Here is a 12175-nt window from a genome sequence, read left to right as displayed (position 1 = left end):
TTTCCAATGGTTCCTGCTATGAACAATAGGTAGTTTTAGGTGGCGTTTATTGCCGGCTCTCTCCGCCCCGAGAGCCAGCTGGAGCACCGTTTCGCAGCATGCATGACGCGCTTGGCTGCAAGCTCCCGCTTCGATTGTTGGGCTCGCAAAGTAAACCATCGCAAGTGAAGCGGGCCGTGAAAAATGGCCAGTCTCTCTAAAGCATGAACCTCGTGGAGCATTTTCTGCTTGCGAAAACGCGCTGCACACGGCACAGGCGCGCTGCCGCGTAACCACCCGCACGCTGCGAGCGGCGCGGCAACATGGCGGCGGCTTCGCCCACGAAGTGGTGTGGGGAGCTCGAGCGACCACTTTTAAGCGCTCTCTAAAATACCGCTCAATGCACACACGAAGTTGCTTGTGTGGTAAATGAGCTTATAATGTGGGTGAAATCGTCACTATAAAACACCATCCGCGTCGCCAGTGAAAGCGTCCATGCAATACCTGCCAGGGTGGTGAGCCTAAACCCCCTCGGACGGAGCCAACCGGCCGTGACCGGGCTGTCTCGAGCGCTTCAAAACCGCCGCCATGAGGCGCGCGCCTCCCCATTGGCGCAAGTCGCCAGGCTCCTCCCACTGCCGCACGCGACGCGCGTCATTTTCTGAGCGAGGCAGAAGCTGCTGCGTGCGTGGAATCGTCGACGCGGGCGTGAAAAAATCGCACGCGCAACGCCGACGCGCACGAATCGCATGCAAAAGTGCTCCATGCGTATTTCCAGCTTGCCTTTTTGCCTATTATTCGCACCAGAAAGGAGCAAAATACCTTGCAAATTATGTTTTGTGGCATTTTTTGCTATTGCGTGGATACTATTTAATTGCATCAAACTTCTGGCGATTTCTAGCGACTGTTTCGAAATAAGTGCGAAAAAAATCCCATTGCCCCAGGGATGCCAGGTTGGGGCTATAAATAGCCAAATATGGCTACTTTTTTGTGGTTGGTGGAATTTTTATTGGCTATTTGGCTATTCTTGGGCTATTGGGTGAGCTGACTGTGAAAGCTATTTTTAATACAGGTTCGAGCCTGCCAACTATGGAGCGTTTTCAGTGACTCCTTGAAAAAGTCTTCCCTAGTAAGGACAAGAAGGCCATTATTCTTCAGCTGTGCCGTCCATTTTTGATCGCACGTGTGAAAAGCATCGTGAAGCCCATTCCATGGCGACCTCTACATCAATTACTGGACGATACTGGTTAATGTTTAGTGTTGAGAGTTGCTTTGAACATATCTAGCAGTTGATGTTTAGTTGCTCCAAGGTGCTCCAAAACTGGCATTTAGGTGCTCCAAATTGCTCCAAAATTAATAATTTGCTGATACAAAAATTGCTCCAAATCACCGTTATCAGTGGCACCACTGCGCATCTGATCTGAGTATCCTTGGCTGTTGGAGCACTTCTGTTTGAGCTGTAAAAGATTGGCCCAGAGCCGGAGTGTACTTCTTTGTGTTGTAAAATCATGTGTCAGTTGGTCTTGCGGTGTTCGATCCATATCTGTTTTTTCTTCTCTCTCTCTGCTCTTCTTCCCCCAATGTATATACCGCTCTTTACTTTGTTTCTTTAGTTTCAGGAACCACGCCAAAGGCAACATGCTGTTCATGGGCACTTAACAAATAAATAAATAAAAATAAATAAAAAACCCTGAAAGTGTTGAACCCTCATTATAAGCAGTCCAGGGTGTCTGTACACCCTTTGCCAAAATTTTGTTAGCCAATCCTAAACCTTCGCGACCAAAGAATTCAAAGAATAAGCTTTGCCTTTTAATGTGACAAAAATATTTTATGAGTAAGAAAATGGTGTTTTCGCTAGCTTTCTGGCAGACAAAGTTTCAGCCTCGCTCGTAGGTATGCGTATACATTGAATTTTTTGCGCCCTGCGCATTTCTGGCTTGGCCTAGAAAATTTTAACAAAGACTGTACTTTTGATTTTGGTTAATTTACCCGCCGCGGTGGCTCAGTGGCTATGGCGTTGTGCTGCTGAGCCCAAGGACACTGGTTTGATTCCCAGCTGCAGCGGCCATTTTTCTGATGGAGGCGAAAAGCAAGAACGCCCGTGTGTTCGAGATTTCGGTGCACGTTAAAGATCCCCTGGTGGTCAAAATCAATCTGGAGCCCTCCACTACGGCGTGCCTCATCGCCTGTGTAGCGTCAGCGCATGAAACGCCACAATCAAAACTTTGGTTAATTTCATTTCCCGTTTATTTTGACCACGCTTTTACCATCCGATCAAGGCTGAGCTCACAGCAGGAGTGGAAGTGAGCAGTGTGTACAAGCCCGTGTTGCGCTTTGCCCATTTCGCAGAACCTGGCGCAAGGGGACCTGAACTCGTTTGAGCTGCAGTCGCTGAGTGAGGCCCTGGTGGAAGTACAAGGTGGACTGGACAGCCGCAACGTTGCGTGAGTAGCCACCCCTGCCTGTCGTCCTCTTGGGTGGGCGTGGAAATTCAGACAGTGAATATGCCATTGGAGCATATCATGATGATCTTGTAGCCCATGCGTTGGCTTTAGTGGTGTGCAAATATTGAAATTTTGAAATACAAATCGAATAGAAATTAGGCAAGACACTGCCTTCGAATATCAGATTGGATATCGAATATGTGTGTAGTAACTAAAAAATGCTAACAATATTTTTTATTACACTTGTAAAATAAATTGTTGCATAAATACAGTTAAACCTCGTTATAATGAAATTGAAGGGGTGCCACGATTTGCTCGTTATGACCAATATTTCATTATACCCATAGCGGGCATTGCAAATATTGGGCACTGTACTGGCCCAAAACAAATGGCGGGTAAAATTGAATCGCACTGTATGGCGGTACACAACAAAGTACCAACTACGTAACTCGTATGTCAAACAGGCTTAGACGCAAAAGAGTTGCTCAGGTTTGCACCCAATGCGACGGCTTTTATCACAGCCGCCTTCACGTCTAGCGTCTTTAGCTTCCTGCCTGGCGAATTCGTGCTGCTCAAATCACACGCGCAGCGCAATAAAAGATAAGGCTGAAGCAGTGAAAGAGAGAGAGAGAGAGAAAAACATGCACACAACTTCAACAATGCGGCTCCGGCGCTGTGCGTCGGCAACAGTTGCATGCGGTCATGCTGTAGATGTGAGAGCCGCGTGCATTGTCTGCGTGCCGTGCGCAGCGAAAGGAAGGTGGGAATGGCTTCACGGGCACAGTGGACGATGGCGCGCTGTCCGGCTTTGCATGCGTTGCCGGGGTGTGCATGGTGGGAGTTTCGAACTGTTAGCCTAAAAATGCGGTTGTTGCCTTGTGCACCATCTCAAATCTGCCTTGCACACTGCTGTGAAATTGTCTCGAAATTTTATTTTCTAACGAATTTTGTCTGCTATGTCCCGCAACAGGCAAATTTTACCTTGTTAAAACAAAGTTAATACACACTTTGGTTTCTATGAAGACCTTCAAGGGGAATTACGATTTGCTCATTATGGCCATTATTTCGTTATGGACTGTCTCGTTATAATGAGGTTTAATTGTAGATAGATGCGGGGTAATGCGCTCATAACAAATTACAGTGGAATCTCGATGATACGATTCTGGGTGATACGAATTTCGGGATGATACGAATTTCTGGTAAGTCCTGGCGAAATTGCATTGTTTGCAATGGGAAAAATTTCGGCTCTTACGAACGGACCTGCGCAGCCCGGCGGATGATACGAACGAGCTGGCGAGGGGCCCGACTGCCGAGCAAGCAGGCGACGGCGACGTACGGGCTCTCTATCCCTTCTTTGCCGCTCTTTCTCCAGGAACGGCCGGGCTGTTGTTTTCTGCTCGCACAAACGCGCCGCGTACTCCACAGGCGCGCTGACGCCGCCGCGAAACCACCCAAATGCTGCACGAGGCACGGCCGGCCGCAGCAACATGGCGGCGGCTTCGGTCGCGAAGTGGTGCAGGGCGCTCAAGTGACCGCTTCTAACTGCTCTTTAAAATGCTGCTCAAAGCACGCACAAAGTTTCTTGTGCGGTAAATGAGCTAATAATGTGAGGGAAAATGGTGCTATCAAAAATCATCCGCGCCGCTAGTAAAAGCGCCCGTGGGATATCTGCCGTGGTATTAAGCCTAAACCACTCCGGCGGGTCCAGCCGGTTGTCTCAAGCGCTTCGAAACTGCCGCCATGAGGCACACGCCTTCACATTGGCGCAAGGCGTCAGGCTTTTCCCACTGCCCTGCGTGTCGCGCGTCATTTTCTGGCCGTATCGCCAGAGTCCTTCAATGCTTTGAAAGACTCTGGTGTGGCACAGACGGCCGCTGGCGCGGAATCTCCGACACGGGCAATTATCGCGCGCGCAACGCCGATGCACACGAGTCGCGTGCAGAATTGCTTCTGTAGTGAGCTTGGGCACCGCGAGTGAGGAGACGAAAGTCCAGAAAGGAACACTTGGCGACATGGAGGTTAAAAAAGCAACAGAAAAACGTCACGGATTTCTTCACGTGAAATTAGAAAAGAAATAAACAAAAACTTTTTTTAGTGCTAAATTTTTCGGTCTGTGTTGGTCCATACGAATTTCGGATGATACGAATATTTTTCGCGGTCCCGCGAGATTCTTATCATCGAGATTTTACTGTATCATGCCGGATTAAACGTTAACTGCACGATGTGTTTAGAAAATATGCACTTCCTATGCTCCCTGGCAGCACTTTTGCGTAAAGAAAACAATAAAAAAGAAAAGTGCAAAAGTTTTCTTCACAAGACAAGCTGTTTATGCCTTCAGAACTCCATTATTATCACCACAGGACAGGTCTTGCCTCCGGTCTTGCCACCGTTGCAACAGGTCTAGGACAGGGCTTGCCACCGTCAAATCGCAACATACTGTATGGCAGGGTTTCTCAAGCATGTTGGTCCCAGGGAACACCCTGCTAAGCTTCATTAAATGCCAAGGAACCCCCCCCCCCCCCCCCCCCCCTCCCCTCCGCGGCCGTTTTTCATTCTGTTCATGCTACATTAACGTGCAATAAACTCAAAAGCAAGCAAGGGTGTTTTTTTCCAGTCGATTTTACGCGAGCGCGTACGCTAGCGGTACCTATCTCCAAACAGGAGAAATGCGCAAGGGGGTAATATAAGGCCGAGATTCAAGTGCAATAGTGTAACCACGCGGCCCGTTTTCGGAGTCTGGCTGGCTACAAGCTGCTGCCGAGATTTATTGTGCAGCTCGCGCGTTTCTGTTATGCGCCAATATGGGCTTACTGACACTCGGGTGTGAGTTATTGGAGGTTCCTCAAATCGATCGCACCGCGGGTTCACCGTATAAGTGACTTTGCGACTGCGGAACCAGGGAACATTTATCAGTGGCTCGCGGAACCCTGAGGAGGGGCCTGCGGAACCCGTAGGTTCCACGGAACCCACTTTGAGAAACCATGCTGTATGGCAAACCAGGCATCGTGGCAGTGACGCTTTCAAACTCAAGTGGCCAAAACTCGGGAAAATGAACAAAAAATGTTCAGCGACAGGCTGTTAAGGACCGGAAGGCACACTGCACGGTAGTACCTTAGCGTATTTTATCTCTTTTGTGGGAACAAAGCAGGAGCTCTTGCTATCTGCAAGACCTCTTAAGGCGGCAGCCTTGGTCAACATGCTAACTTTTGTTTTAGGTACCTCTCCTGAATAATTGTTATTGCCAACATCATGAAACAGGATGCAGTGGGAAAATTTAAATTTTGGATTAAATTGTTTTTTTCTCAGTGAACAGGGGTGAGACAGCTGCGCATATTGCGCCTTTCTGATACAATTCCATTTTTCTGCGCCAAGCTGCTCCAAAAGCACGAAAATGGCGAAAATTGCGCCAAACTGCTCCAGAAGAGCCTCAACGGCACGGATTTTGATGCTCATGTCAGTTTCGGCGGAGACGAAATCCTCCCGCATCCCAGTCACCGCTTTTATCGTCGGTCAATCGCAAACAGAAATGGCACAAATAGAAAGACTGAAACGAAGCAAGCGATAGCTTTTAAAACTCGATTCGCTTTCCGTCCGTGTTTGCTGAAACGGCCTCCTCGATTAGGCATCGCTGTGGCAACAAACATGGCTGCCGCCTGATCTGGCTGCTACCAACGCGCTCAGTGCGCAACGCTGATATTTTCCCTGGTTTATGTTACGCTATCAGCTGGGTTCCAGTCTATTCATTCTATCTGTTGTGGCTCTGAACAGTGACGTTAACGCGGGGATATGGTTTGAGATTGGTGCCAGATTATGGGAAGTTGGCCGGCTCGAAAAAAAGTTCATTGGAATGTGGGGCCTACGACTTCGCCGGGGTTTGTCCTTGAGTGCGAAACCCGGTGCGCGCGTCTATAATCGGGTTCATGAAATGAATTTTTTGGCTTGTGCTGTTGTAGAATGCTGAGGTGTTGGTGTGCTTCGAAGCGCGATCGCGAGCCTCGGGGATGGAACGGTCGACACGAAAGTTGCGGGCTGTGCTACGGCGCCGCGACCTGTTCAGGCAGCGCCCAATAGCTGCAGGGCTACACGGTTGCCATAGAACGCGACTATAACACTTGATGTATGCAAAGTGAAATTTAATGCCAAAATCTAGGTGGCTAAACATTAACGCTACTCAAATGACCATAGGGTGAACCTGCGCCCCGGGGACTGAAACGGGTAGGCTTGTTGGGCTATGCGACCGTTAGCTCGAAGCTGCTCAACTGTTGCCGTGACTACAGTCGTTCGTACAACGCAGCCTGGGATTACAAAAATAATTTTAGCACTAAAACAGCAAAAAAAACGCCACAATTGCGGAGCCTTTAAATTTGATGAGTTTTAGCAGTCCGTCTGTTTCGTCGTGTACGTAGTTACCGTGCTCACCGGGACTCGTCTGGGCACTTGGGCATTCGTAGCCATAGGGGGATTAGTTGCGCAGACCTGCCTTCGCCTTGTCCGCGCCTCCTCGCCCTTCCGAGCGCGCAGGCGTAGGCGCAGACCAGTCCGGTAAACCCGGTAACAAAGTGACCAACAGAACAGACGGACTGCTAAAACTCTGTAATGTTAACAGCAGTTTTGTTGTCAGTGTTGCGTGCGGGCGCAACACAATATCACCAGTTAGGAAAACATTAGTGCAGTTAGTACTTTGTGATGCTCTTAAAAACTCTTTCAGGTAAGGCTGTTTGAGTGTTCTGTGTATTCAAAACTGATTGAAATGTGCACGTGACCCTGCAAATTGCTGAAATAATGATTTTTTAAGCTCACAAGACGATGTATTAAATGTCCCTAACTGCTCCAAATCAAGATTCTTCTGCTCCAAAATCGAAATTTTGCTGCTCCGAAAACTGCTCCCAAATCTGTTTGGGCTGTCTCACCCCTGAGTGAATAAAGCATCATTTGCTGCCGGACAAGTTCTAAGGGCACTAGAAAACACCAATCTTTTGAATAAAAGAAACTTGTATGTTATCTTCGTAACCCCCTTAACACTTTCCTGGCCATGGAAAAAGCAGGGATTTTGGCTAGTCTAGCAAATAATCTTTTCCCGGTTGCAAAGAATATGTAACATATAAGTGTATGGTACGAAATGAAGAAGGGTAAATTTCCTTTGCAATGGCAATGGTTTGAAACATGAATGTTTATGTGAAAAAAAAAAGAAAGAAACAAAGCTGCACAGAAAATTTGTGACAAATGAAAATTAGCAGAAACGTTGGGGTTGCTCCACACTGAAAAAGACACAAAAATTGCATACTGGCAGTGCAAAACTTCTGAAAATGTGAAATGCTTAACTAAAAATTTTTGGCGTACAAAAAAAAAAAAAAAAAGAAGGAAACCCTATTGAGTTTCATGCCACTGGGGAAAGCAGTTCCTGGAACTTGTCAAACATAGGTTGGCTAGACATGCATCGCAGAAAGCATTAGATTACTATTCCACTCTTTCTTGTTCGTAGCACAATTTACAGTTTCAATACTTTTGCATTTTCTGGGGCTTGCGTCGAACAAAGGTATCAGGTTCCCGGCTGATTTTACTCAGGTTCACTTTCCATATTGAAATCCGATGAATAAAAGGCTAATATCATTCAAAAATTTGTGTGTAGGCTTGTCCAAGGGTCTAGAAAGGCAGCGTTTTTGCGGCGCAGTTGCGTTGCGATGTCGACATCATTGCCATATCTTCAGAGCGCCTGTGACGTGACTCCAGTGACGCTTTAAAAATCAGCGCTGCAGAAAAAAAAACAAAAGAAAAGAGGGTGTAGGTGTCTATTACTCAGTAGATGGTGCCAGCTCCCAGAGTGCATTCGGACAGTGCCAATTTTGGATGGGAAAACATCAAAATTTGAACTTGCAAGCGTCGATAAACTACTATCAATTTGAATAGGAGGGGGCAGGAAAGTGTTGTTAAGATATCTCCCGACCTACCTTTATGTGCTTTTTCCTGACCAACATTGCAGACTGTGACGATAGCTTAGCTGAATTTGCAGATTTCGCACATTGTGCACATGAAATTGATAAAGCTGAAAAAATCTAAGCTTTTTTCGCATGCGAGAACGATCCACTCGCGCACGCTGGCTGTCTCAATGCAGCTGTGTACACATCCGCACGTTGGCTCGGACGGTGCGTAAGGCAGCCAGCGTTGGCGCTGGCAAAGTGGTGATGGGAGTAAAGGGGTGATAGTGTGGGTTGATTGATTGTGGGGTTTAACGCGCCGGACTAATTTTGCCCACCTGAGCATCTTTGACGTGTGCCGAAATCTTGAAACACGGGCATTTTCGCTTTTCGCCTCCATCATAAAAGCAGCCACCGTGGCCAGGATCGAACTCGCATTCTTGGGCCACGCACAATGCCTTAGCTACTGAGGCACTGTGGTGGGGTGGTGATAGTGTATGGAAAAACAGCTCAACAGACTGTGGTCCGCGTTTTTGTTGCATGTGGTGGTCAAATGTCTGGTGCGATGTTAACTCTAATGCTTTCTATGGGAGGCTGGCCACGGATGTAGCTGGCCCATCTGAGTGCTTCGAATCCACCGCTGCAGGGGCGTGCTTCATGATTGCTGTAAAAGGCAGGCTCCGCCCTCCCACCATGCGTGGATTGGGGCATCAAGCACTAGCCTCGTCTGCAGGCGCCTAACCTGCTCCAAAATGGTGTCTTTGATAAGGCCACCTTAGGGAAAGTTTGTAAAATGTGTGGTGGCCTGTTTGCTTTCAATTTGCTTTCTGAATAGCCGGATCATGTGTTTTCTCTGTTGTGAGCACCCCCCCCTTTCACTCTTATTTTCGAATTCCAGAATGCCCAAGTAGGAATGGGGTGCGTTGCACAGTTTGGTGCACAGAGTTTGTGCAGTTTGTCTCAACAATTGAAGGCCAACTGCACTCAGATTTCACCTCGGCCAAATTTACTTTAAACGTACAGTACGTACCACCAAACCAACTGGGACATTACTGGTAGCCCTGTTAAATGCATTTTTAATTAGTTATAAGCGTTTAAAATAGCTCCGTCGCAGGTGACGATGCACCTGTTGGCGGATCGTGCAAACAAGCGGAAGTGACATTGCGGCTGGCCCTGTGCATTTTCTTGCAGCCAGCCCTGATAATCAGTCTAGCTCTGCTGTGCGCACTTCTCCTAGGACTGTGGTGAGGGCGAGCCGTTGCACACAGATTTTCCCCAGCAGTCTGGCCGCATGCCGCCGCTCACCCACCGGCTGGAACGTCACTTCAGCCTGGCCGTTATTGCTGTGCTCTCCTCAATTTCGCTTTCAAAATTGTCGATTTTTTATGGGCGTTTGCACCGTGGATACGCGTATTTCAGCTGCATACTTTGTATCTTGCAGTAAAAAGGCAGACTATACGGAAATAACTGTTTCAGGAGGTTGAAATGTGGACTGCAGCTGCCCTGCAGTTCTTTAGCCGCAGTAGCATTTGCACTCGCAGCGCCTGCGCACATCCACGGTCGCTTTTTAATTAAGCGCCTCACGAGATCAGTACGTGGGGGCATTCGCAGAAACTGCCGTCGATGCGGATTCGACAGTGCTACGGCAGCTCTGCTCTGTGATATCCCTCCGACGGTCACGTGGTCAGTTTTGTTCACACAAAATCCACAAAATCCATCGTTTCGCAGCACTCGCTGAAACCGAAACTGCGACTGGCCGCATTGAAAATGCCTCTAATTAAACAACCGTCGCACGCTGAAGCAAATGAGGTTTCTACAGGTTATAAGTAGGTCACTAGCTACTTATCGCAACAAAAAAAAACAAGATGCAAAATTTTTGTGTCAGTGCCCCTTTAAGGTAGGTCGGGTGCTACCTTAAAGGAGCCATGAAGAGAAAACACAAGTTTGGTTCATTCGAAAGATTGCCTCGTTATAACCATAACGACACCACTTATAACGCAAACTTCGCTCAAATAAGCTACATAATTAGGAAAAAAGGAAATGACCATGCGACCCACCAGCTCATTTTCCGCAACAGAACCTATGATGTCACTCGAGAATGCTCTGCGATTGGCGGAGGCCGGCAAAAGCAAACGCATGTTAGGCAGGGCTTACAGTTTGCATAGTGAGCTATATGCCCATGAAACATACTGCACATTCTTGTTATGACAAAGAACGGTGGAGTAAACGGTTGAAGTACCGAACGAACACGCAAGCGTGTGCGCCAATGCATACGAAACTACCGCCGGCCGATCTCGACATCTCGCCATCGCGCAGACGAATTTTCGGGTTCGAGGCTCTTAGGGGCCAACGAACCGTTCCAGCACGTACAGCCGCGACCTTGCTTGGTATCTTAATCCAGGGGTGAGACAGCTGCGCATATTGCGCACTTTTGATACAAATCTGCTTTCCTGCGCCAGGCTGCTCCAAAAGCTTGAAAATTGCAAAAATTGCGCCAAACTGCTCCAAAACAGTCTGAGAGCCAAGGATTTTAACGCTCCCGCCAGTTTCAGTGGGGAAAAATGCTTACTGACGGCATAATTTTCCAGCACCCCCAAGGTGATCCTGTTTGTAAAGATAAAAAACCCGCATAAAATTGTCCCCAAGATAGTTCCGCATAAAATTGTCCCCAAGATAGTTTTTTCGAAGGTCACCATGTCGGGTTGCACATGTTATATTCTGTGTTTTTTTTTTAAGTTTTCCCATGGAAAACAATTGCAAAGTTCTGTAGAAAAAATACGTATGTGTACTCAGGCGACAAACTACTGGTGAAAATTTATGAAAAGACGGCAATTTTCGGAGCGCCGTACCTCCAGAACTAGAGTGTATACTACCAGAACGGCATTACTGGGCGCCGCCGTCTTGGTGTGGTGAATATTGGAAAACATGGCCGTCGGGCGAAGCAGTTGCTCGTGGTTCAGGCAGAGTGCTCTTCGCCGATTTCTACTGTGGTTTTGGTTATGGGGGTGGCGGGGTTTTAATTTAGCCGTTTGATCTGTTGAGGAAAGTTGCGTGACTCGCAGAACGGGAGTTCATCAAAAACAACGTGGGGCACGTGATTTCACCGTGTTTCGGCCTCGAGCGAGAGGCGCGGTGCGTGCTTGAAGTGAAATTTCGGACTCATTGCGGTGTTATAATAAAACGCTAAGTTATTGCTGCCCTTGACAGCAAGCTTGCGAGTGGCGGAAATGAGGCGATCGACACTGCAGAAGTGGCCGCGCAGGCTACATAGCCGCAAAATGTTCAAGCAGTGGCCGATAGCGGGACGGGCTATTATTGCACGCTAGTAATAATTGTTTATCTATCTGAAGTGAAATTTAATGCCAAGAGGGAGGTGGCTAAACATACCAACGTTATTCAAATTGCGATCGTAGTCACTGCGCACCTTGGGGATTCAAATGGGAGAGCTGGTGGGGTGCGAAGATTGTCACCTCGCTTTGCGCAACTTTTGCCATGCCTCTACAATTGTGTGTAAAGCCGAGTCCGGGATTACAAAAATAATAATTTCAGCACTCACACGATAAAGAAAATGCCTTACGATTGCTTAGTTTTTCGATTCAATGTTTTCAACGGCACGTGCTATCTATGCATGCATATATAGCCTAAGAATTTATAAAGGGCTTGTAAAAAGGTAGTGCAGTTCTTGCCTTGTGATACTCTAGTAGAAAAAACTTCATTGAAAGGCTGTTTCTGTGTTAAGTACGTTCAAACCCCCATTAAAAAGTGCACCCCCCCCTCCCCCCACCCCCCGAGTTGCCAAAAATTTGATTTTAAGGCACCTGCAACTCGGGGGGTGGG

General features: G+C 47.7%; 1 protein-coding gene across 4 annotated transcripts in view; it reads left to right on the top strand.

Moving 5' to 3' along the window:
- LOC144175091 (protein lin-9 homolog) overlaps nucleotides 1-12175 on the top strand; it is a 50951-nt gene that overhangs the window by 32041 nt on the left and 6735 nt on the right. For all 4 annotated transcript variants that reach the window (XM_077704150.1, XM_077704151.1, XM_077704152.1 and 1 more), the window contains exon 15: nucleotides 2329-2423. In XM_077704150.1, coding sequence (XP_077560276.1) covers nucleotides 2329-2423 — 95 coding nt within the window. The remainder of the gene's footprint in view (nucleotides 1-2328; nucleotides 2424-12175) is intronic.

The sequence above is a fragment of the Haemaphysalis longicornis genome, unplaced genomic scaffold (assembly GCF_048455015.1).
Source record: "Haemaphysalis longicornis isolate Haplotype H1 unplaced genomic scaffold, Haemaphysalis longicornis Haplotype H1 scaffold_3, whole genome shotgun sequence".
NCBI classification, from domain to species: domain Eukaryota; kingdom Metazoa; phylum Arthropoda; class Arachnida; order Ixodida; family Ixodidae; genus Haemaphysalis; species Haemaphysalis longicornis.
The sequence above is the reverse complement of the archived record's forward strand: the minus strand, read 5'-3'. Positions and strand labels throughout refer to the sequence as shown.